This window comes from Mesoplodon mirus, assembly GCF_964341445.2.
Source record: "Mesoplodon mirus genome assembly, chromosome: 7".
NCBI lineage: Eukaryota > Metazoa > Chordata > Mammalia > Artiodactyla > Ziphiidae > Mesoplodon > Mesoplodon mirus.
The window spans coordinates 133,158,852-133,184,154 of record NC_138983.1 but is presented as its reverse complement, the minus strand read 5'-3'; the positions used below and the strand labels follow the sequence as shown (position 1 = coordinate 133,184,154).

Genomic DNA, 25,303 nt, shown 5'->3' with positions numbered 1-25,303 from the left:
CTATTTGTTGAATGCAACATGAATTCCTCTGCTTTGAACTCTTCTAATGCTTTTTACTATCTCATTTACTTATTATCATTTTCTTTATTCCAAAGTTAATTCAAGCCCTCTTTTCCTAATTAGGCTGCAGTATCCTTTAGTTCAGGAATTATGCCTTCCTTATCTTCCTCAGTTTTGTACCCTCCCAGGATCTTGCCCAAAGTAGATGCCCTACGTATGGAATTAATTGACTGGATGAATATTTCTTGGAAAAAGTAAGATTCTTTGAGAAATCTGTGCAGGAAATGTTTGCTTCTTAGCTAAATTATTCAAATATTCAGAATGAAGAAAACTTTGAGAGGAGATTTAAAGCTGGATGTGATTAAGGTCAAGGTGGTTCAGTAGGTTAAAAAAAAGTATATTGTGTGTTGGACTTCCATAATTGAAATTGTGCTGAATTAATCAGTACCTAATAAAAAAATTTAAAGTAGACATGCTTTATTTTTTCTTTGGTTTAGTTATTTCTGAAAACTCATTTTTTCTCAACAATTGAGAAATAGGATGTTTTGAAATAGAGGGTTTGAAAGTAAGAATCAATCTTTTTTTTTAAGAAGGAAATTACTATTTCATGAAGAAAAAGATGCCTTTAAAAAAGAAAACTAAGTTAAAGAATTTTCTATTTTGAAGAACAATCTGATCCCAAAGCTGAGTTTTTGTTCACAAATTAATCCCAGTTATTCCCTAAGCCTCAAAGAAAACTATAAGAAAGTCTGATATAGGAGTCTAGGGAAGGGATAATTCAGAGAGACAGCTTTGATCATCCTTAGGAAAGCAAAGGCGTTCCTTTAAAAACAGAGGAATCAAATCTAGAAATTCAGGACTTTTCCCAAAGGATTATTCCGGCAGCATGTTGAAAAGGGGTTATAAAAGCATGAAGTTCACAACCTGAACAATAAGTTAAGTAAATGTTAGGGAACTATTTCCTTTCTTATTCTGAGACGAGGCATACCTTTAGCTTCCCTTTGCCGACAGAAATTCTCTTAAGCCTGGGATGGCTTAAAAGTACAGTTTGTAATGCAAGACAAATTGCCTTCTCTGTAGGCATGCAGGAAAGGCTTAGAGAAAGCCCTGTAACTCAGGAGATACCACCTAGTCTTTAGGCCAGGACTCAAGGAGCAGCATTTGGGCCATATGAGAGTGGGGAATGGGGAGGAGAATGGGTAAAAAAAGAGATTTTTACCGCATGGAGGAAAGAGTTATCCCCTGATTTGTAGGTTGAATGGGATACTACACTTAGCTGTTCTTTTTTTTTTTTTTTTTTTTTTGGTACTCTGAAGAGACTATACTACCAGGTGCTTTCTTGGGAGCAAAGTGACCACTGAGCATCTTCTCAGACACTTAAGTCAGCCACTCAGAACTGCAGTGAAGATAATGGATGTTGGCCTTTAACTTCCTCTGAGGATAGGTAGGAGGTAGAAGAACTTCCTCATGACCGTGTTAATTTCTTCTGAGACCAGTGAGTTGGATAAGCCTTGATGGTTCTGATTTTCACATGGGAAATTGATCAGGCCTTTGCCAATGTCCAATAGTAAGACAAGATCAAACCCAATTTAAAGTCCAAGTCCTTGAGTTATTTTACTACCTCTAGTAGTTTAGGGAAGTAGGGGTATATATATGCTTAATGGACACAGAAAGCAGTAAGGAAGAGAGGATAAAGGTTTGGAATGAATGGTAACTTACTATTTTGAATGCCAGCAAATATTGCCAGAAAGCGTCTGTCAGCAGTTCTTGCGTACAAATTTATTTTCAGACAAATACACGTTATAGATTAAAATCACACAGCATAACAACCTCAACACAAAACCCCTTAACTTACTTGAAGTGAATTTTGGGTAAAAAGCAGAGATTTTTGTGCCCATGGTGTTTTTTGTAATTGAAAGTTCAGAGATGGACAAGGTTTGATCAGTGTAGCCTGCAGTGTCCATTATTGTTATTCTTTCTGCAGTTACTTTCATATAAATTTAGAATATTGTTAGAGAAATCCCTAACAGATTAGATAGTGAATGTTGCTTTATGCCCTATAAAATATTTTAATTAATTTCTCAAATTCATGTTTGATATCCACACTTTGCTTACCTCAGTGTAAGGATATAAACAGTATGCTGGTGAGCAGGGGTCCCCCCACTGTGCTGGTGGCGGTTGATGGGGATGGGATTGTGCCTTGTTGCCATCTTTTTGGACGACAGCCTCAGCCATCTATATATTTAGAGTCTTAAGAATGTTTTTACTCCTTGGCCCAATAATTCCACTTTTAAAAGTCAGTTCTAAAGACATACTTAGAAGAGTAGTTAAAGATTTATGGGCAAAGATACTCACAGCAGTATTATCTGTCATAGCAAAAAAACCCCACAAAACCAAAAATATACATATGCACACACATATAAAAAAATGGACCCTAACCAATAAGAAATGGCTAAGCAAATTAAGTGTTGATACATACATTCAATAAGTATCTATAGCTGTTACAAATTATGTTTATGAATAATTTTAATAAACATGATCATTAGATGATAAATGAATAAAGCAGGATTTAAAACTATTCCATATATATTATGATCTTCAGTTATGTAAATACACACAATATGGAAAGGATTAGTTGAAAATAGATTGAGATATTGATGTGTTGTCTTTAGGTGATAGAATTGTCATGCTTACTTTCCATTTTTTTTTGTATATTTATTCCACATTTTTATGCTAAATGTGTAATTTTCTTTGTCATTGAGTATTTGTAGAAACTTTCTGTTAACAATTTTCTACTTGATAAAATAGCATATTCACTGTAGAATATGTGAAAGAAAACCTTGAATATTTTGTTTAAAATATCACCTGGCATTATGTTAACCACATTGGATGCTTAAAAAAAAATTCTAAGTGAGAAAAACACTGCAGTCTGAAAAATGGCAATGTAATTTAAATCAGAATTCTGTTCTATCTGATATGATTTAAATCTGAATTCTGTTTTTAATTTTTACATGAGAATATTTGAATGGTATGTATGCTAGAACAGAGGTCAGACAGCCTTGGCAAGTGATGTGTGATGGGGTGGGCTGGTGTCCTCTTACTGTGGACCTTTTCTCTGCTGGCCACTGTTTCCAGATCAGAAAAGGAGGATGGGATAACAGTTTCTATGCAGAGGAAATTAGGGTTGTTTTCTCCCTTGCCAAGGTAAATTTTTGTGGGTAAGAAAGATGACATACATGTTAAGGCCACTGATCTGTGTGTGAGAAGATGGCAGGAACCTTGTTCAGTTGTGATAAACTTGGCCAAACAAATTGTTCGTTTGTGAGCAATGCAGGGAAATGATACATATTTATATGTATGTGTAAATAAATTATAAATATATAAAATTTATATATACTTATATATATTTATAGTATACACATTTATATAGAGATGTTAGATATGTATGTTAATATATATATGTTAAAATATATTTTTTGTTTTCCAGTAACTTAACTAGTCAAGTAGCAATAGCACTAATATTATTAAGAAGTTTCCTCTTTTGACAAATATAGTACTTTTGAAAATGACATAGTATTGAATAATTTTCCAGCAGTGCTAATGTGTATACTCTGATTTATACATCATCTAACCCTCCTTATGGCCAGGGATGTTTGTTTGTGAGGTTGGACCTAGGTTGCTCTTGGTGGCTGTTGAATATAATTTCAAGCCACCTGACCCGTAGAGCAACAGAACCCAGGTTCTTGTCCTGAATATCAATTTTCTAAGAAGCTGAGCAGGCTTGCCACAGATAAATATAAACCAAGTCAACAAATATTTAGTCAGTGACCGTGAGGGTCATAATTTCTTCCCAACCTCTCCAATCAACTGACAACATGTTAACCTAATAGAAAGATAGGCGTATTCCTGTGTGATAATATTTAGGTAGCAATAATGAGCTGTGATGTTTTAAAGGACAGCTGTAAAGTAACTCACTAGATCACGTGCTGGGGTTAAAGTTGACTCTGGAATTTGTTTCACTGCTTTTCAATAAATAAATAGTTGAGGAAAGATTTGGCAAAAGGAAGAAACTCTCTTCCTTGTCCTCATCCTCTCAGGAAAGTGCCTCCTGTTAACAAGTTGTTTGAATGTTTACTCTGCCGTGACTGCTTAGCAATGGTGTGTCAGTTCTTACCCTTGAACCAAGGGAAGAATTCAAATAAACCAAAAAAGTTTTCACACAGCTGGCCCCTTCTGCCAGCGGGTGGTACCAGAGTATTTTCTCCCACTTTTAAAAGAGCTCAGCAAGAAAACATTTAAAAGGCATTCCTCGAACTGATAGTCCACGATGTAGATAAACTTGAGTTTGCAACTTGGAAATTTTGGAGTACCTGGTGTAGAGAAGTGAGCAGATCCTGGGAAATGTTTGATTTATTCAAAGCCATATACTTAAGGTGCCTGACTTTGTATTACTACCCAGTTTTATCAATGGTGAGAATTAACCTTTCTTTTCACAGATGAGTACACACATAGAATTTTCATTTCTAAAATGTCATTAATGTAACTCTGGCATTACATTTTGTCGTATTCTGTAGTCAGATTCTGTGTCCTGGCCAAGCAGGAATGTAGGGGAGAATTTGTCAACATAATAACCACTCTTTGGATCTAGCACGGTGCCTGGCATACAGTAGGCACTTACTTTATGTTTGCTAATTTTTGAAATCATATATATGAATGAATAAGTGAATGAAGGAATAAAAATATAGCTAGGTTACACTGAATTCAGTAGAGATAACAGTTCTCATTAAACACTACTCTCTAAGGTACTTCTGGGAATTACGTTACATTAAGGTATTCCTTTCATTTTAAGAAACATCAAGTGCCTCTTTTCTGCCAGGCATTAGAATTTGCAAAGTTAAATATGACATCATTCTTGCCTTCAAAGAGGACATAGTTATGTAACCAGATAAATTGCAGAACACAGTAGGGAGTGCAGTGGCAGATAGTGACCAAGATGTAGAAGTAGATGTAGAGAAGAAATGAACCATATCTGGAGGATGGCATGGACCTTGTGAATATTCCTCATTTATTTATCTTGTTTATTTTCCATTTCTCCCACAGAATGTAAGGTATACATTTTTGTCTGTTACTTATTTTTACTTATATATATTTTAAGTGCTCTATCTCCAGCTCTTACAATAGTACCCATCATATAATAAACATTCAATAAATATTTGTTGCATGAATGAATAATTTTCCTTCCAAAACGAATTTACCAATTATATTTCACCGATGAGATATTATAGTGATTTTTACACACATCCTTACCAGTGCTGGGTTTTGTGAAACTTTTTTCAGCTTTGTAAATGTGTTATATTATCTCTATATTAAAAAAACACAAAAACAGACATTTCCATGGCTGCCAGCCATCCATCCCCAGCAATTCTCTCTATTTTTCTGCTGTCCTTTTATAGCAGATCCTTGAAGGAGTTTTCTGTGCCTGTTTCTTCATTTCCTCCCTTCCCATCCTATCCTGAACTGATCAGACTTTTGTCCCTTCTCCACTGAAACCGTTCTTGCTATATCACCTATGGTTTTCTTCATGGCTTTCTGATGCCATCTTATCTTACTCTATTTCTCAGCAGTGTTTGAGATGGGTTGATTACTCTCTTCTTCCAGAAATATTTTCCATTTTTCTCCCTAGATGCAACATGCCCCTGGATTTCTTCTTATTTTTTTTGGCTACTTCTTCTTAGTCTCCATTATTACTTCTTTCTCCTCTATTCAGTGTCTAAAGGTTGGAGTATCTTTCCTCCTCTATCATATTTTCCTTAGTGCTCATCTAGTGCCAAGGCTTTAGTACATCTAAGATCTGCATTTTCAGCTCTGACTTCTTCCCACAGCTCCAGACTCCTATATGCAACTGTCGACTAGTTACTGGTCCTCAGATCCCTCACAGATCTCAGACTTCCCGTGGCCAAAGCACAGCTGTTGAGCAGCCTCCTCTTCAGCCGTTTTCCCCTCTCCAGTCTTCCCCATTTCAGGAAACAGAACTTTTACTTATTCTGTTACACCAAAAACTAAGAGTTGTCTTTGATATAACTCTTTCTCTCACACTTTTTATCCAAGCCCTCAGCAGCTTCTGTTGGTTTAAGCTTTAGAGTATGTTCTGAATCCGGTGATTTTCCTCAGCACCTCCACAGCTGATCACTGAACTAACCTACCACGTGCTCATCTCTCTCCCCAGCGATCTCGTAACTTCCCACTTGGTCTCCCTCCTCCATCCCGGCCCCACTTCAGTCTAGTCTCCATCAGCCAGTGATCTTCTTAAAGCATAATGAGATCCCATCACTCCCTTCTCTAAATCCTCCAACGGTTTGCCATCGCATTTAGAATAAATGCCAAAATCTTCAGTGTGGCCTTTGAAGCTGGGCAGGATCTAGCCCAGCTTTCCTCTGTGCTCTTTACTTGGCTCATCCCACTCTCACCACAGTGGTCTTTGGATTTCTGCAGACAAACTCAATCCCCACACAGGCCTGCCCCTGGTATTCTCTGCACAATCCATGAGTCCCCCATCTAAAGAAAGGGAAGGAAACCAGGAGTACCTAACTCATAGGGTTGTCGCAAAGGTTCAGTTAATATATGAAAAGCACTGAGATGGTGTCTGGCTCGTACAAGCACTATATAAACGTTAGTTATTATTTTGTTGTTTTTGTTATTGTTTCTGTTTTAAGGAACATAGAGGAGGAATGCATTTTAGTTGTGTTGAGTTTTAGATGGTTGTGAAATGTACAAAGAGAAAGGCACTAAAGGCCGTTATATACTCATTTGGAATGATTGGTTCTGTGTAAAATGTGTCTTAGTATCTTGGAAGAATGAGCAGAATTTCTAACTTTAATTTAACGTCTAGAGATTAGCTTGTGAATTGGGAAGATGTGGATCATTAAATGCCTTGTATTTGACGCACTCTATATAGAGCTTTCAAAATAGAGGGCAGCGGGCTTCCCTGGTGGCACAGTGGTTGAGAATCTGCCTGCCAATGCAGGGGACACAGGTTCGAGCCCTGGTCTGGGAAGATCCCACATGCCGCGGAGCAACTAGGCCCGTGAGCCACAATTACTGAGCCTGCGTGTCTGGAGCCTGTGCTCCGCAACAAGAGAGGCTACAATAGTGAGAGGCCCGCGCACCGCAATGAAGAGTGGCCCCCGCTTGCCACAACTAGAGAAAGCCTTCGCACAGAAACAAAGACCCAACACAGCCATAAATAAATAAATAATTAAAAAAAATAGAGGGCAGCCACTGTGTTCATAACTCTGGCTATTCAGATAAAAAATTTCAACTGTTTTTGTACTTTAGAATTTCTTCCTTTTTTTTTTTTTTTTGATGTCTTTTAGTAAGCCAAGGCCTGGATTTTGCTCTGGAAGTCTGTCCCGCCCGCTTCTGTAATCTGGCGCTATGCATCCAGTTGCTGGACCCTTACAGACACTGCTGTATGTTACTCTCCCGATTCTGTGCACTTCCGTGAGTCCAGGTAAGAGGAGGAAAATGGTAGTTTGGGCCTGAAGCTTTTCCTCATCTTAATCCTATGAAGAACTTCGACTTTAATGCTTCGACGATAGTAATGGTTTCTAAAGACATTTCTAAGATTTGTTTGACCAGTGGAATGATTTTAAAACTTTGATTCATTAAGCAATTTAAGGATCTCTTAGTAGTGCTTCTGGGCACTCGCAGGCCTTCCCATCATTGTCCTTATAATTTATTCCTTTTGTTGCCTTGAAAATAAATATTTTCCGAACATGCTTTTTTTCAGTGAGGATATGTTACAAATCTCTGAGTTTGGAAATTATGATAGGGATAAAATGCTGACTACACACCACCAAAGAGGAATTTTAGAATCCGTATGTAAGAGTACTCGACTTGGAGTGAGAGAACTTGGTTCAAATCCCAGGTCTCTCATGACCTTGCCTAATTTATTATCTAACTCTGGGTTACTAAAAAGCTTAAAGGTGTTTATTATTAAATGTATATATAAGCCTGAGGCTAATTCATGGCCCATATGCATTTCTTTTTATTTTAGATATGTGTGAATATTTATATAGGAGTATATACAAATACGGTGATGTTTATTTATTAAGTAATGTTTATTTATTATCTTTGTTAAAAATACTATATAACTGTATTCAACTTAGTAAGGGAAAATTGATTTAGTGGTTTTATTTCTGGCTAAATAGCAACCTCAGATTCAGTCAAAGCATTTCCCTTAATCTTTATTTCTGGTAAAATATCCTATAAAAGTAGATTCAGCAATTTATTATTTTTTTCTTTTAACTATTTTATTACACCAGATTATTAGTATTCCTGTCCCCTGCCCTCATTTTTGGGTGGAGGAGAGGGATCTGTTTTGATACTTGAGCGCAAGAACCCCTCTCCCCCAAGTTACTGGAGGAATAGACATAACAAATGAAACTATTCAAAACACCAAATAAAAATATTATGATTGATACGTCATTTATCCTCATATCCCCAAAAGGATAGACTTTGTATTTCAGTGTGGCTTCCTAACTTTCTACTTCTGCGTTCTTAAAAGTTGAACATTATTTATATTAAAGGGAAGTAGTCAAATTATTTTGAGAAAATAATTTGCTCTTAAAGTCAAATCCTGTTGGTAATATGGAAGAGAATTCTTTTTATTTTGAAAGTCATCTTCTCTTTTTCAGGTTCTTAACTTCCATTTTTAAAAAGCTACTTCATTAAAAGAGCAGTTTACCATTTGTCATTTATAGAATTAGTATTTTGTTTATATTATAAGGATTCTCATCTATGCTGCCCTAATTGTTAAGTTCTACATTGGTATGTTGCCTTATTTCTTCCAAAATATAAGAATGTTCCTAGAACTCTTATAAGCTCTAAGGCCCATAACATAAAGTAAGGGATTGCCTTTCGTTGTGTAGATTCAGATGAAGTGTATTAAACATGCTCTTCTTTCTCTCTCCCCTTATCTCCTCTTCTCTCCCACTCCCCCCACCCCTTTGCACATGGGAACTGTTCCCTTGTAGACTTGGCACCTTATTTTATTTCTGAGCCATTGTCTGCCGTCCAGAAACTTGGTGGACCTGTAGTACTGCATTGTTCTGCTAAGCCTGTGACTGCTCGTATCTCATGGTTGCATAATGGAAAAAGATTGGACAGAAATGTGGAACAGATTAAGGTTCATCAGGGGACGTTGACTATCCTTTCTCTTAACCCCTCCCTTTCGGGTTATTACCAGTGCATTGCCAACAACAGCATTGGCGCCATTGTGAGTGGTCCTGCAACCATATCCACTGCAGGTGAGTCTGATTTTGTCCCTGTTATAGATGCTTTTTTCCTGAAATTACTGTTAATACTTGCATTTTTTTGAGTACTTGGAGGAGCATGGGCTTTGGAGTAAGACATGTATGCGTTCTCATCCCAGCCTTGACACTTGCTGTGTGTTTAACCTGGGGGACGATACTTGAGCCTTGCTTAGTGTCTTCCTTTGTGACAAGGGACATGGAAATTATTTTGTACAGCATTAGGACAATTTTCTAACGTGAATCTGAATTTCTTTGTGAGTATTTAAAAGTCCTTAATATCAACAACAAAAAAAGCTGTTGTCTGCTTTGACAGTTATTTCATGCAGTCCTTTATCTTTTTTTCACATCTAATCGTTTTATTTGCCTTGATTACAGAGGGATTTTCATTTATTTAATTGAAAGCAGGCTAAAGAAATGGGGTAGAAAAATAACTGTAAAGAAAGGAATGTTGAGTATTGAACTTATGGAAAAATCTGGTATGTGTGGTTTTCTTAGTAAGTTTGAGCCATCTGCCTTTCAAACGGTGATGGCTTCCAGTAATGGGAAACGTCTTTGTGAGGGCACCCCTATTTACAGAACAAATCTGGATTCCCCAGGAGCAGTGAGTTTGTCATAACTGAGAAGAGTAAATGTTTTGGTAGAGCTATGACCCATGGACAGCTCCAAGCCACACACCGGAGGGCTGAATTCCTAGGGGCAGGCTGCAGAGTGCTTTCAGCACTGGCAATAATAAAGAGCCCTTCCATGCAGGCTCCAGCTGTAGTCAACTTAAACCGAGAGAAATTGAGACCTAGTTAGTATATTCAGGTAGTTCAAACGATACACTGCTTTTTTTTTTTTTTTTTTTTTTTGATATCCTAGGTTCATTCTTGGAAACCCTTTTATTGCCATGTGAGTAGCTACTAACAGAATAAGGATGCATAGGGAAAGTGAGTTTTGATGAGAGGCTGGATTAAGAAGGATTTATCTTGACAGAATGGGAACAGTTAGGCTTTATAGTTCTCCCTAATGTTTTAAGAACAGTTTGCTTGCCTTGTAGTCTCCTGGAAGCATTGTCTTCTGGAAAAGGGTGCCATGACTAAGCCCCAGCTCTCAACTGTGCACCTCTACCCCAACTGCTTTCTAAGATAAAAAGATCCTGCTACTTTGGGAACTGGGATTACCTGCCACAAATGGCCATGGTGCAGATGTTGTTTCTAGTTTTAAAATTTCCTTTGGGAAAGAGAGTTCAAATTTACATTTATTTATTTATCTATCTGCTTATTTACTTATTTCTTTTAGTTCTTGGTGATTTTGGTTCATCAACAAAGCATGTTATTACAGCTGAAGAAAAAAGTACTGGTTTCATTGGCTGCAAGGTACCAGATAGTAACCCCAAAGCTGAGGTGCGCTATAAAATCCGGGGAAAGTGGCTGAAACATTCCACAGGTGAGACCTCTGACGACAAGCCAATGGCGCCTAGAGAACAAATGTGATTAACCAACTACCATGAAGCTCTGTGTGCTCGGGGCTGTAGACACAAAAATACATAAGATATATTGTCTCTACTATTGGGAGTCAAGTGGAGTAGTTGAGACAAATGGTTACAGTATGAAATAGAACATAGTATAGAAGACAGTATAGAAATGATTAGAACCCCACACCCCCTAGGCTCACTCCTTCAACTCATTCAGGAATCTACTCAGGTATCCCTTCCTTTGAGAAGATCATCCTCATGGCACTATCGAAAATAATATGCTGTGCTACTCTGTCCACTTTATTCAGCTTCGTTTTCTGTAGCACTGTGTTATATGTATTACTGTTTGCTTGTTTGTCATTTGTCCCTTTCTCTGCCACCTTGTTCCTGCATTGGAGCATTGGCAGCATGAGTGCAGGGCTAGCTTTATCTGCTTGCTTCCTTGTTGTGTCACTTGTGCACAGGCCATTGTTGGCAGAAAATAGGGTCTCGGTACATACTGTTGAGAAGAAATGAGTGAAGACGTGAATGACTACTGGGTGGTCAGTGCTGCAGGCAGGGGTTTGCCCAAAGTGGCAGCTGTGGTCACTGTGTCTTTGTCTAAATATGTTTCTTGTGCTTGGTGTTCTCAGTGAGATCTGTTGTCTTGGGGCTCTGATGGGTTTGATTTTGTTACTGTAGTGCTGTTGACTTTTTTTGTTCTGCCTTGACTTTCCTTTTCCTTCATTTAATGAACTTTCCCTGATTGCTTATTTGCTGCTCACGTCACGTCTACATTTAAAGCATAACTATCAACCTTTGTTAGTTTTAACTTGTGTCCTTCATAAAGAGCGAGGCCTAACTGCATTCCCTTCCTTCCTCAGAGAATTACTTAATCCTTCCATCAGGGAATCTTCAGATTTTGAATGTATCCTTAGAGGACAAGGGATCATATAAATGTGCAGCTTTTAACCCTGTCACACATGAATTAAAAGTTGAACCCATTGGCCAAAAGCTCCTTGTGAGTCGTAAGTATTTGGGGGAATCGTGGTCACTGGGAAGAGTCCTCAGAAGCATTTCTCATAAAACGTTGGGAAGTGGGAGTTCATTTTTCTTTCAGATCCTGTTTGTGTATCATGAGAAAGTCTTTACATGCATCAATGCATTATAGCATAGTACTGTATGTGTTTTAAAAATATAATGACTTTTTAGAAGAGAATTTTGGTCAAGATGACAGGATAGAATTCATGTGGAGAACTTTGCCCGTTGCTCAAATAAAAATAAATCAGTGAGCAAATATCACTTTATATCAGTGGTAGTCAGATTGGTAGCTAACTGTGAATTACAGAAAAATATTCATCTGTTCTCTTGGAGAAACGCTAAGTCATAGCTGATGCTGAGCTTAGGGTGGTTGAGTCGTAGCAGCACCAACGGTCAAGGCATAGTTGAGTAACAGTCCACATGCTTGCTGAGAAATTCAGCATTTCCAAACCGCTAATCCAGAAGTAGCGCTAAAGGATCATCAAGGCTTTTAAATTCAATTCTCAACTGAAAATGATTTAGTTACCAAACAGGACCTCATAGTGTAAAGAAGAATACATGGGAAGATGGGGAAGCTCACAGCTTTGCTAAGGAGGAGGGTGGGAGTGAATACATAAGAATAATGACTTTTTATTTTCCCTTCTTTCTCCAGGCCCTTCTTCAGATGACTTTCACATTCTTCACCCTGCCCTTTCACAGGCATTAGCTGTTCTCTCTCGCAGCCCTGTGACCCTGGAGTGTGTGGTAAGTGGAATCCCAGTTTCCCACGTGCACTGGCTGAAGGACGGTCAGGACGCTGTGCCAGGAGGCAAGTGGAGAAGGTTGTATTCACATCTTGCCACGGACAGCATTGATCCGGCGGACTCTGGCAACTACTCCTGTGTGGTGGGAAACAGGTCTGGAGACACCAAACACGTGACTTACGTGGTGAATGTACTTGGTAAGATGTTACTTGTTAAGTGTTTTTTCAAGTCGGGCTATTTTTCTGGTCTAACTGATGTTTGAGTGGAAGCTCTATTTGTGAACCATAAATGGAATAGAGACTACCTAGAAATAGCTACCCCAGTACCAAAATGAGCTTCATTTCTCTAAAGGACTGCTGAGTTGGGCAGTGTTTCTGGGTGGCACAGAGCGTTTCACCTGGGATGTTCTTGGGAACCTCACCCCCAACCTGGTTACACAATACAGTAAGTCCCCTACATCCGAACCTTCAAGTTGCAAACTTTCAAAGATGCGAACGTGCGTTCACATGTCCAATCACGTAAGTTAGTTCACGTGTCTGGTGTACACTGTCACATGTGTGCATCCTCTACAAGTGGCTGTGCTTTTGTGTACTGTACAGTACTGTATAGAGTACAATAGTACAGTATCTTTACTTCAAGCCCAGAATGTCCTGAAGCAAGTGTAAAAGCAGCAGTGATGTAGCTGGTTCTATACTATATAGCCGATTGTTAGTAGGGTTTCTAAGCTAACTTTGTTGGACTTATGAGCAAATTGAACTTACGAACGCACTCTCGGAATGGAACTGGTTCATATGTAGGGGACTTATTTACAGAGCTGGTTCTTCCTTCTCAATGACGTGGAAGAAAGAGACTGGAATTCAACAGGATGGAAGATTCTGGGCTGTATCAGTGTGTAGTGTCCAGTAATCGTAACTAAGACAGAGTACTGACTAGAAAATGTCATCTCAAAAAGAAATCATTTCATTTTACTTTCCCTTTTGGAATGCTTTCACTATAGCTGGCTCATAAAATTTGTGTTATTTTCACCCATATTTCTATATACACTATTTATCTCAAAGCTATTCCTTTCTTCCAGCTACCTATCTCAAAAATGTTTTCCTTTATCAAAACAGATTTTCATGAAAACCGGAAAAAAAAAGTTTTCATAGTAAATATAGTTTTTGTAAACCTTCTGCACCTGTTTATGTGAAACAGTGGCCTGACATACACTGGAATTAATATAAGTGTATGGCAAGTGGGCTTTAAAATTTAATGATAATTAGGACTAGGTTAATATGCATAATCATTTAATTTGGGCATATGTTACAAATGCCGGTACATGATGTACTCTATCCAGGTAAAAAGTGACTTGATGGATACTAAAGGGAAATTTTTGCCCAGAATACATGTAACCTCAAAGCAGAATTGAGCATAAAAAGAATTTAACTTCCAAATAAGCATTCTTCTGTTTTGGCTTTTGTGTAGTGTGAAATCCAGGGAAATGATTACTTTATTTCAAACAGATCACCTGGAACAAATGCTTAGAGAAGCCAAAGATTAGAAACTCTGCATATATGTATGTGTGTGTGCATTTGTTGGGTTGGTGGGGGGTGGTTAAGTGGGAGGAGAGATCTATAAAAAGAGGCTATAATGTTTTAGTAACATATGATTTTCCTATTGGAGGAAAGTAAATACATTTCTAATTTTTTCTTGATGACCATGGTGGATGGGAGAATGTGAGGAAATAATACAATTCAATTTCAACTAGTTATTAATAGAGAGGAGAGTTTGTATGACTCATGTGATAATTTAAAAAGTACATCTTGAGGGCTAGACTTTCATTTATATATTTTTATTTATTTTATTTTTTATTAATTTTTTACTGGAGTATAGTTGATTTACAATATTGTGTTAGCTTCTGCTGTACAGCAAAGTGAATCAATTATACATACACATATAATCCACTCTTTTTTAGATTCTATTCCCATATAGGTCATTATAGAGTACTGAGTAGAGTTCCCTGTGCTATACAGTAGGTTCTCATTAGTTCTTATTTGTTTTATTTTTAGAACATGCTTCCATTTCTAAAGGACTGCAGGATCAGACAGTGTCTCTGGGTGCCACGGTACAATTCACGTGTGAAGTTCATGGGAACCCAACCCCCAACCGTACCTGGTTTCACAACGCACGGCCCATTCGTCGTTCCCCACGACATCTAACTGTGGGAAATGGATTGAAAATCAGGGGTGTTACCATGGAAGATTCTGGGCTGTATCAGTGTGTAGCAGATAATGGGATTGGATTTACGCAGTCTACTGGGAGACTGGAAATTGAAAACGGTAGGCTTTTAGGTCATGTAATCATAGGAGATTTTACTTTACAGATGGGGTTTTGTTCTGGTTAAAAATTAAATCATTTTTACAAAAAAGGAAGTAATCCTATCACCATAACAGAGCAGTGTTCATTTTCCATGTTCCTTTCTAGTTGCAGGTAGGCATTTCCATGAAGAAGCAACCTTATTTAATCACACTCATTTAAAAATATTTTTTATAATATTTTTTCAACAGATACTACATAGTTTTGAAAAGGCATAATTTTGAAAAGCACATGGTAAAAGTCTCACTCATGTTCCCCAGCCAGCCAGATTTCTTTTTAGAACTAAATAGTTTTATCATTTTCTTGACTATCCTAGTATGCATGTATATAATCAATTACATATAACATGTGAGCTTGTGTGCATTTAATAACAATGTCTGTTTTTTTTAACATAAATGGTGGTAGCATTCATATAAATTACCTTGAAGTTTTCCTTAAACATTTTTCCTTGAATTTTACCTTAAAAATTACCCTGAACTTTTCACGTCACATATATCTTGGACATCTTCTCATATGGTACCTTAAAGAGTATTTTCATTCCTTTTTACAAATGGCTGCTTAGTCTTCCGTTGTATACTTGTGGTGACGTGACTAGTACCTCATTGATGGCTGCTTCTAATCCTTCACTATTACAAGAAGTCTACAATGGATGTCCTTCTACGTAGATTATTTTGCACATGTGTGAATATCTCTAACATAAATTCCTAGAAATGAACTTGCTGAATCAAAGCATATATGTCTTGGTAATTTTGATAGATATCATTACTCTCTAAAATAGTTACTAGTTTTCACTCCCACTAGCAATGTTTCCACATATCCTCACCAAGGCATGGTGTTGTCAAAATTTCTGTTTAATCTTTGCCAATCTGACAGGTTTAAAAAAAAGTACCTTTTGATCTATATATTTTTTATTATTATGAATGAAGTTGGGCATCTCATCATGTGTTTATGAGCCATTTGAATTTGCTTTCCTGTGTATTGACTGTTCATTGTCTTTTGCCCATTTTAAATTAGGTTGTTGATCTTTTTTCTTATTTATAGGAGTTCTTTATATATTAGGGAAATTAATCTTTTGTCTGAGAGTTATAAATATTTCAAATTTCAAAGAATCAGGATGATAGAGACCAATTCTCTGAACTTGGAGCAATTAATTTAGATGTTAATAACAAAAAATAATTTTTAAATGGCATGTATTTGGAAACTTAGAATTATAGTTCTCAATAGCTGGGTCAAAAAATCATAATGGAAATTTAAAATTCTTTCAATGATAATGAGTGTCAAATTGTGTGGGATATAGGAAAAAGGAACATAGAGTTTATAGCCTTAAATGCTTATAAAAGAAAGCTAGTAAAACTGAAAATTAGTGAACTAAGTAAAATAACAGAATAGATTTAAAGAAAACAGAAGAAAGGAGATAATAAAGATATGGGCAGAAATCAATTAAATAGAAAATGAAGATAAAATAGGATCAGTAAAGATAAAGTTTAAGTAAGGAGTTATCCCGGTAATCAATCAGAAAATTTAAAGTATTATTCATCCTATTTAATGAATAAAGGAGAAAAACAATATGATTATCTCCATAGAAGCAAAAAAACATCTGACATAATTCAGTATCCATGATAGACACTCTTAGGAAAACAGAAATAGAAGGAACTTTCTTAACTTGATAATGAGTATCTAACAAAAACTCACAGGAAACATTACTTTTGGGCCTCCCTGGTGGCGCAGTGGTTGAGAGTCCGCCTGCCGATGCAGGGGATACGGGTTCGTGCCCCGGTCTGGGAGGATCCCATATGCCGCGGAGCGGCTGGGCCCGTGAGCCATGGCCGCTGGGCCTGCGCATCCGGAGCCTGTGCTCCGCAACGGGAGAGGCCACAACAGTGAGAGGCCCGCATACCGCAAAAAAAAAAAAAAAAAAAAAAAAAAAAAAAAAACATTACTTTTAATGGCGAAATGTTTAAGCATTCCCTTTAAAATCTCTTTTAGTTGTCATCATAGCAGAGATTCTCATCAGTACAGAATGACAAGAAAAAGAAATGAAAGATGTAAGGATAAGAGAGAAAGAAAACTCAATCGTTATTCATTCACAGATGCTATGGTTGTCAATATAGAGAATCCTCAATAGTTTGTTGGCAAATTGTTAGAAATAATAAAAGCTTTTAGCAAGGTGGCTGGATAAAGACCAATAAACAAGAATGTTGCCTTTCTATGTACGAGTGTATTAGCCAGGTTTCTCTAGAGAAACAAAACACAAGAGGATATATAATTTACACATAGGAGGAGATTTATTATAGAAACTGGCTCACACAGTTATGGAGGACAAGTCTGCCATCTACATACTGGAGAAGGAGGGAAGCCAATGATGCAATTGAGCTGTAGGAGGAGGAGTGATGGTATAAGTCTCAACCTAAGTCCAAAAGCCAGAGGTCCAGGAGCACTGATGTCCAGTGTCCTAGGGCAGAAGAAGGATGGCTCAGCTCATAGAGGGATTCGCCCTTCCTCTGCATTTTTGTTCTACTGAGGCCCTCAACGGATTGCATTGTGCCCACCCACATTGGGGAGGGCCATCTGCTATACTCGGTTTACCAATTCAGATGCTAATTTCTTCTGGAAACACACTCACAAACGCAGCTAGTTATCTGGGCATCCCTTAGCCCAGTCAAGCTGACACAGAAAATTAACCATTACAATTAGCAACAGGCAGAAAAAGTAATTTAAAAGACACTCTAAAAGAAGAAGAACAAGAAAGTGGGGACCTTGCTTTACCAGATATTAGAACATACACAGAAATCTATAGTAATTAAGACAGTGTTGTATTATTGGTGCAGGAACAGACAAATAGACTCTTGGAACGAGACAGAGACCACCAAAAAGGATTTGCACTAAGGATTTGACTTAGGTGGCATTGAAGATCACCAGGGAGAGGATATCCATTTCAAGATTTGATGTAGGATAATTGGCTATCAAAATGGAGAAGAAATTAAATCTCTAACTCACATTGTACACAAAGACAAATTTCCAGTGGATTAAAGACCTATATATGAAAGGCAAAATGGCACAGTTTTTGAAGAAAATATAGAATATTTTGAGAAGCGAACTAACAAGGAAGGAGATATCTTTGTTCTAATCATTACTATTATCATTACTACTTGCTAATGACATTGCAAACACTGTTACTTCAGTGAATGCACATGTTCACCACACTGTTCTTCATGTAAAACACTGTTTAGAAACACACATATGAAAGATGTTTCTAAGACAGCTACTTGCGCATGACACAACATTTATGTAATAGGATGAAATTATTTGCATTGTAGATACTATAATGTTCTTAATTTATGTGAATTACTTTTTTTTAACAGACAGTGGACTCAAGCCTGTTATAATCACAGCACCCGCAAGTGCAGAGGTGGCCTCTGGAGGCTCCGTGACTTTGTCCTGCAATGCCACCGGGGTGCCGGTTCCAGCCATTCGTTGGTACGACAGGCATGGATTGATAACCAGCCATTTGTCTCAAGTTCTTAGATCTAAATCCCGAAAACCGCACTTATCAAGACCTGGGGGTTCTGACCTGGAGCCTGTGTACTTCATCATGTCCCAGGCTGGCTCAAGCTCTCTATATATTCAGGCTGTTACTCGGGAACACGCTGGGAAGTACACCTGCGAAGCTGCAAACGCACACGGCACCACACAGTCGGAAGCCGTCCTCACTGTTGGTGAGTTGTTATTAGTATCTTTTCCCAGGTGAATGGTTTCCTTTGATAGTAGAGGATAAAGTGATTTGAAGTAGATTTTAATGAGTCTAGCAACCTCTAAATATATATGTATTTACCAACAACAGTGAAATGTAGAATTGCATTTTTTGGTATTTGGCCTTATGCGAACCAGATGAACTTTGGTCTCCACTTCTGGTGGGTCTGTTAAGCTTGTAGTTGTCCTATAGGACACTTTCATTTGGGAGCAAGCCCAAGGTATGACCTCTTTGGGGCATTAATGCTTTTGGTTTTCTAAGCTGAAAATATCGTTGCAGATATTTTTCAGGTGGGCCCTTAGTAAGGATAGTATTCAGTCTAAAGAGTTGGCTTTTATTGGGAATGCTGAGTCATGTGTACTGTCAAACCACACCCATCTGTATATTTGCCTCAACCTTATCCAAAGTTATTGTTCTAATAGAGTGTATAATATAATATTCTTTTTTTTTTTTTTTTTTTTTTTTGTGGTACGCGGGCCTCTCACTGTTGTGGCCTCTCCCGTTGCGGAGCACAGGCTCCGGACACACAGGCCCAGCGGCCACAGCTCATGGGCCCAGCCGCTCCGTGGCATGTGGGATCTTCCTGGACCGGGGCATGAACCCGTGTCCCCTGCATTGGCAGGCAGACTCTCAACCACTGCGCCACCAGGGAAGGCCCTCACTTTAAATATGAGAAATCTGAAGCCCTTAGAAGATATATAACTTGTTTAGATTAGATCTTTCTAGATCTTTAAGATCCCCATCACTCCCAGGATTTTATGTCTTGATAAATACCATTTTTTTATGTATAGTAACCCCATGAGCTACATCCTACCTGAGTGGTCCTTCGTTGCTTCTTTTACATGCTCTATAGTAATTACTGAAGTCTAGCTAAGTCTATTAAAGCTCAGAACAGCACATAACAGCCCACTTCTTCCCATGGGAATCTGAGCTTATTATTAAATTCTAGCATGCTGGCAGCCTTTACTTTATTTGTTATGAAGGGGGAAGTAAGCAAGATGACTCTCTCCCCCACCTTTTTTTTCTTTCCAGAGACCTTGGGTTTTTGAGGTCCTGGATGTACAAATATTTGTAGAGTGAGTTGTAACTTTTCAAAACTATAATGGGAGTTGGCCTGGGGTCCTAAATAGTTTAGGGTGGGGTTGCTGGTTTGAGTGGTCACAGTGGGAACAACTTTGGCAGATCTGGTTCCGTTCCCTGTTGAACTGGTTTCAACTCAGAGTCATTAATTCATAGACATTACCATAGTTATAGTACTTAGAAAGCCAGAGTTTTATCAATCTGTTTTCCAGTTCAAAAAACATTCTACCTTAAAAAATGCTAGATGTCTCTTCTGACCATTTTACAGAGTTATTTTGAAGATAAATTGAGATCATGTACGTGAAGAACCTTTGGAAAGTACTGTGAAGGCCTTATGAATTGTATCTAGTATCCGTGAGTGCTCAAATTCTGTTATCGGGAATAGTAGAAGAAAATTAATTGAATCCCCTTTCGATGAAAGTTATGGAAAAGTCTCATTGCAGCCTGAACACAAGTGGGGTTTTGATACTCCTGCAGTAGACACAGGCCGTAGCATAACATTTTTTCTCATGCCTCTGTATAAACTGAGGCGTGTGGTATTCAAACTCTTCTACAGCCAAATACCACTTCCCAGTGGTGACCTGCCCAGAGGATCCATGAAACACTAATGATAAAAAGGTCCTTCTCCACTGCCCTAAGCCACAGCTAATTGCCTCTACTTGCTAGAGTCCATCTCTTCATTAACAGGCTCTCGACCACACCCTTCACATCCAGCCCACATTCTGACTCACTAGATAAACACGACTGTTCCAGGAGCAATATTTGGAAGCTGTCTCAGTGAACTTAATTAGTTTTCTTCTATATTATTATCCCACTAGCTTCTTGTTTTCTTTGATGGAGGATGCTTCTGGGACACCTTTTCTCTCTTTTAAACAAACAGAGAACCAGAGAACCGACCTTCCACTGTTAGTCCTGTTTTTTGGTAGGTTCTCTATGAAACTGCAGTAGTTCTCCAAATACACTCCCACCTTTCCCCAGGAATCCGACTTCATTGTGGAAAAGAAACTCTGCCGTTGTTTCCTCAGCTCCCTTCCTCCACAAAACTAGGAGACTTTTCATTGCCAGTATTAATAGTGCTTTAGAGGAACTAGGCTGTCAACCCTCGGGTTTTATTGTGCTGGCAGTTTATTTGTTTTCATAAATTGCTCTCTCCTCACCATACGTGCTCACCCACGTCCCCTCCCTCTCCCCCTCTCCCTCCCCCCCATCACCCCTCTCCACGGCTAGCTTGGGCATCTATCTGTATGTGGCAGCACTATAGTAGGGGTGCCAGGCCTTCTTAAGGCTTAAGCCTGGAAGAGGGCAGCCTCTCTTGGGCCTGGCGTCGGTTAATTTAAAACGAGTCACAGGGCAGCTGGGATTCAGCGTGGGAGGGGACTGCTCAAGGGTGTGAATATTGAGATATCTTTGGAGACTAGCTACCCAGTAGGTAATAGCCTGACTCTTGACCTTTTCTTTACTATTTATTTTACTTTGTTCCCAAGGGAATGCATGACTCATTGTGTTTCATTTACCAACTAGAGTTAAAGTTGTTCTCCAACTTAAAATCTTCTGAGGTTACACTAGCAAATTGCTGTTGTAAAAGAGGAAATGCTGGTATTGAGCAAGGAAGAATGGCATCCTTTCAGCTACTAAACCCCTGCATCATAGAACTGATTTTTCAGACAATTAATTTGCTCCTTCATGAATAAGAGATGGCTACTGGAGATTAGATGTTTCCATGAATCATAAATTGAAATGTTACCTGCTTTAACTTCTAGGGCTCAAACTGTGCTGACAGTGTGTTAGATCACTGTATGAGAGACCCTGAAATAATGAATTTCTTCTATCTCCTCTTTTTCTGTCTCCGTTTCTCTGCAGTTCCTTTTGAAACAAATACAAAAGCAGAAATAGTCACACCTTCTGATCCCACTCAGAATGATAAAAGTGATGGTTCAGAAACTGGACTATTGAGCCCATTTCCATTGAAGGAACATTCCAGTGCTACAGAATCATCATCAGAGAAAAACGCTAGTGGTACCTCTGTCCCCGATGCCCCCATCATTCTGAGCCCCCCACAGACGCACACACCAGATACGTACAACCTGGTCTGGAGGGCGGGGAAGGATGGCGGGCTGCCCATCAACGCCTATTTTGTGAAGTATCGAAAGGTAATGTCTTCTCATTTATCATCTTTCTCTTCTCACACCTTCACATCCTGTGTATAACACGTGCTTATTATCTTTCACGTTTGTAGAGTGGCAGGAAACAGGAGTGTCCCAGAATGATGAGTTTGGGAGAGAAATGCCAGCAATCATGCTGGATTTACCAGTCTTATAAAAGCAGTAAGAATGAAGTACAAATAATTTCCCCTCAAATTGGGATTCTAAGAACCCAGTAACTTCTAGACATTTTTAATCAAATATTTTAACCCTTTGGGTATAAAGTTCTATAAATCAATTTTTAAAAAGTAATTCCTTCCCTCTCTGAGATGGCATAATGCAGTTTATTTAGTAAAAAAGCAGTTTCTTATTAGAAACAACTGTTTGAACAGAGTTGTCCCTTATAATCTCTGACAAATGTTTTCATTTCAAGTTCTCTTCTTAATTGTATTAAAACCTTACATTGTTTGGTCATTTATTATGGTGAACCTTGATTGTCTCAGTTGATTTTTCAGATGATGTTTTTCATCCACAGGCTTCTATTAAAGCAAAATGAAAAAAAATCTCCCCTCTTTGTTTAATGAGACTGTAAATGAAATGGGAGGATATGCACTCATATTTAAAATAATTTTCTATGCTCAAGATATTTTGGCATCCATCATTTAACAGTAATATTTTTTCTTTAGGTATTTTTTTATTGAAGTATAGTTGATTTACAATGTTGTGTTAATTACTGCTGTACAGCAAAGTGATTCAGTTATACCTATAGATACATTCTTTTTTTCAGATTCTTTTCCATTACGGCTTATCACAGGATACTGGATATAGTTCCCTGTGCTCTGCAGTAGGACCTTGTTGTTTATCCATCCTGTATATAAAAGCTTACATTTGCTAACCCCAGCCTCCCACTCCATCCCTCCCCTTATAGTAATTTTTTTTTTTTTTTTTTTTTTTTTTTGCGGTACGCGGGCCTCTCACTGTTGTGGCCTCTCCTGTTGCGGAGCACAGGCTCCAGATGCACAGGCCCAGCGGCCATGGCTCACGGGCCCAGCCGCTCCGCGGCATGTAGGATCTTCCCAGACCGGGGCACAAACCCGCGTCCCCTGCATTGGCAGGCGGACTCTCAACTACTGCGCCACCAGGGAAGCCCAGTAATATTTTTAATATCTGGAAAAATTAACGTGGTGATATTTGAGAGTTTATTCACTATTTGTAACCTGATGATTCTAGATGCAGGTAGTCTCACTGGTTTCTCATCCACGTGAAACTTCCCATGTAATGTTGGCTCTTGGTTCCATTAATCAAGACCCAACAGGTTGGATCTCCTTCTGTTTCCTTGAGCTCACGTTGAGCAGTGTCAAGACATGAAGCAAGACTGTTGGAAACATATAATGCATAATGATATAATTTATACACGTATAGACATACATAATGTATATTTTGATTTATCATATATTATGCATAATATATATTATCATTAATACATGTTATTGTATACTTATTTAATTCTCCCATTAGCCCAGTAAGAAAGGAGCATTGTTTCCATTACAAGAAAAGGAAACAAACTGGGTGATCAAATAACTTGCCTGAGGCCATAAGTTAGTGGCAGCTAAGGGAGCAGGAGTCTTTTCACAGTGAGAATCCCTAAGTTCTTGCTATAGGGCTCCTTCTATTTCTTAATGTGGAGAGGTGTTACATCTCTTTCACTTTCGATAGTGTATTACTTCCCAAAATTCATCTGGAATTGAATGACTTCTAGTTTTTACCCAGTTGGAATGGAAGATTCTTCTGCCCTGTATCTCGTTTTTTTAAAAAAATGCCTTATTTTCCCTTGAGTAGCTGGAAGATGGTGTTGGCGTGGTGGGAAGATGGCACACAGTTCGAGTCCCAGGAAGTGAAAATGAGCTCCATTTAACGGAACTGGAGCCGTCGAGTCTCTACGAAGTTTTGATGGTGGCAAGGAGTGCAGCAGGTGAAGGACAGCCTGCCATGCTCACCTTCCGAACCAGCAAAGGTGAATATAATCTTCCTTAGGTGGAAGGAGTTGGCTGTCTTGATGTCACTTTAATAATAGGTGTCTTTTGGGGAAGTAGAGATTCTTGTTTACAGAGTTACTAAATAAACCTTTTATAGTAACTTTTGAGGCCACATTTAGATGGTTGTATTCTTCTATTCCATCCAGTATTTCACAGATATTTTTGAGGGCTTGTTATAGGTAAGACAGTAGGGTACGTGATGCAGGGAAAATGAAGATGATCAAGACAAGATCCATCCTAATGGAGCTTCTACTTTGTTAAGAAAGGTAACATATATACATAAATACCAACTCAAGGCAAAATTTCGGTTCAGCTAATATTTACTGAATGGCTTCTCTGTGCCAGGCAGTAAACAAAATAGACAATACTCCTTTGCCCTCATGGAGCTTCCATTCTAGTTGGGAGAGATAAGTTATAAGAACATTAGTAGGTGGTGAGTGTTAACAAGAGAAATAAATTAAGGGATGGGTATAGTATAGGAAGTATATGAGATAGCAGTTGTCACAATTTGAGCAGGTGGCCAGAGAACTCCTCAATGACTAGTTGACAGCAGAGCAGAACTTAAAGGAGGTGCATGAAAACCATGGGTATCTAGGGCAAGAACATCCCAATAGAGAGGATAAGCAAGTGCAAAGGCCCTGGGGTGGGTGTACTTGGTGTGCCCTAGGAACACTGAGGGGCCGTAGTGATGGGAGTAAAGTAAGTGGGGAGGGGAGAACGCTCAGGGAGGTGGCAGCGTGGCCAAAGCACTAAGTATGTTGTCCACCCTGCAAGGATACTGACTTTGAACCTGAGTGAGCCAGAAGCTTTGGAGGGTTTTGATCAGAGTTGTGACACAATCTGTTGTGTGTTTCAATGGGACATACTGGCTGTAGGGTAAGGATAGACTGGAGGAGGGCAAGGGAATAGGGAGAGAAACCAGATCTGACAAAGACTAGGAAAGACTTACAGAGAAGATGCCAGAGGATAGTCTTTCTGTGGGGTAGCTTGTGAGGGTAGCTTGATTGAAAAGATGCCACCGGAGGTTGGCCATAAGTGAACAAAAAGACTTCGGTGAGCAGAGATGGGAATTGGGGAGAGGAGTATTCTTAGGGTGGCACAGTATTAAAAAGGAGTTCTGATGATTGAGAAGAAATTGTCTATTGGCTTTTGAAAAAGATCCTTTCGGACTTCCCTGCTGGTGCAGTGGTTAAGAATCCACCTGCCAATGCAGGGGACACAGGTTCAAGCCCTGGTCCAGAAAGATCCCACATGCCGCGGAGCAACTAAGCCCGTGCACCACAACTACTGAGCCCGTATGCCACAACTACTGAGCCCGTGTGCCACAACTACTGAAGCCCGCGCACCTAGAGCCTGTGCTGCACAACAAGAGAAGCCACTACAATGAGAAGCCAAATACCACAACAA

The 25,303-nt window shown here is 38.7% G+C and overlaps 1 protein-coding gene across 2 annotated transcripts in view; it reads left to right on the top strand.

Moving 5' to 3' along the window:
• CDON (cell adhesion associated, oncogene regulated) overlaps positions 1-25,303 on the top strand; it is a 101,236-nt gene that overhangs the window by 34,693 nt on the left and 41,240 nt on the right. For both annotated transcript variants that reach the window (XM_082629711.1, XM_082629710.1), the window contains exons 2-10: positions 7,374-7,510; positions 9,036-9,308; positions 10,596-10,742; positions 11,634-11,777; positions 12,443-12,730; positions 14,582-14,851; positions 18,251-18,604; positions 21,580-21,869; positions 23,700-23,874. In XM_082629711.1, coding sequence (XP_082485837.1) covers positions 7,435-7,510; positions 9,036-9,308; positions 10,596-10,742; positions 11,634-11,777; positions 12,443-12,730; positions 14,582-14,851; positions 18,251-18,604; positions 21,580-21,869; positions 23,700-23,874 — 2,017 coding nt within the window. In that variant the 5' untranslated portion in view covers positions 7,374-7,434. The remainder of the gene's footprint in view (positions 1-7,373; positions 7,511-9,035; positions 9,309-10,595; positions 10,743-11,633; positions 11,778-12,442; positions 12,731-14,581; positions 14,852-18,250; positions 18,605-21,579; positions 21,870-23,699; positions 23,875-25,303) is intronic.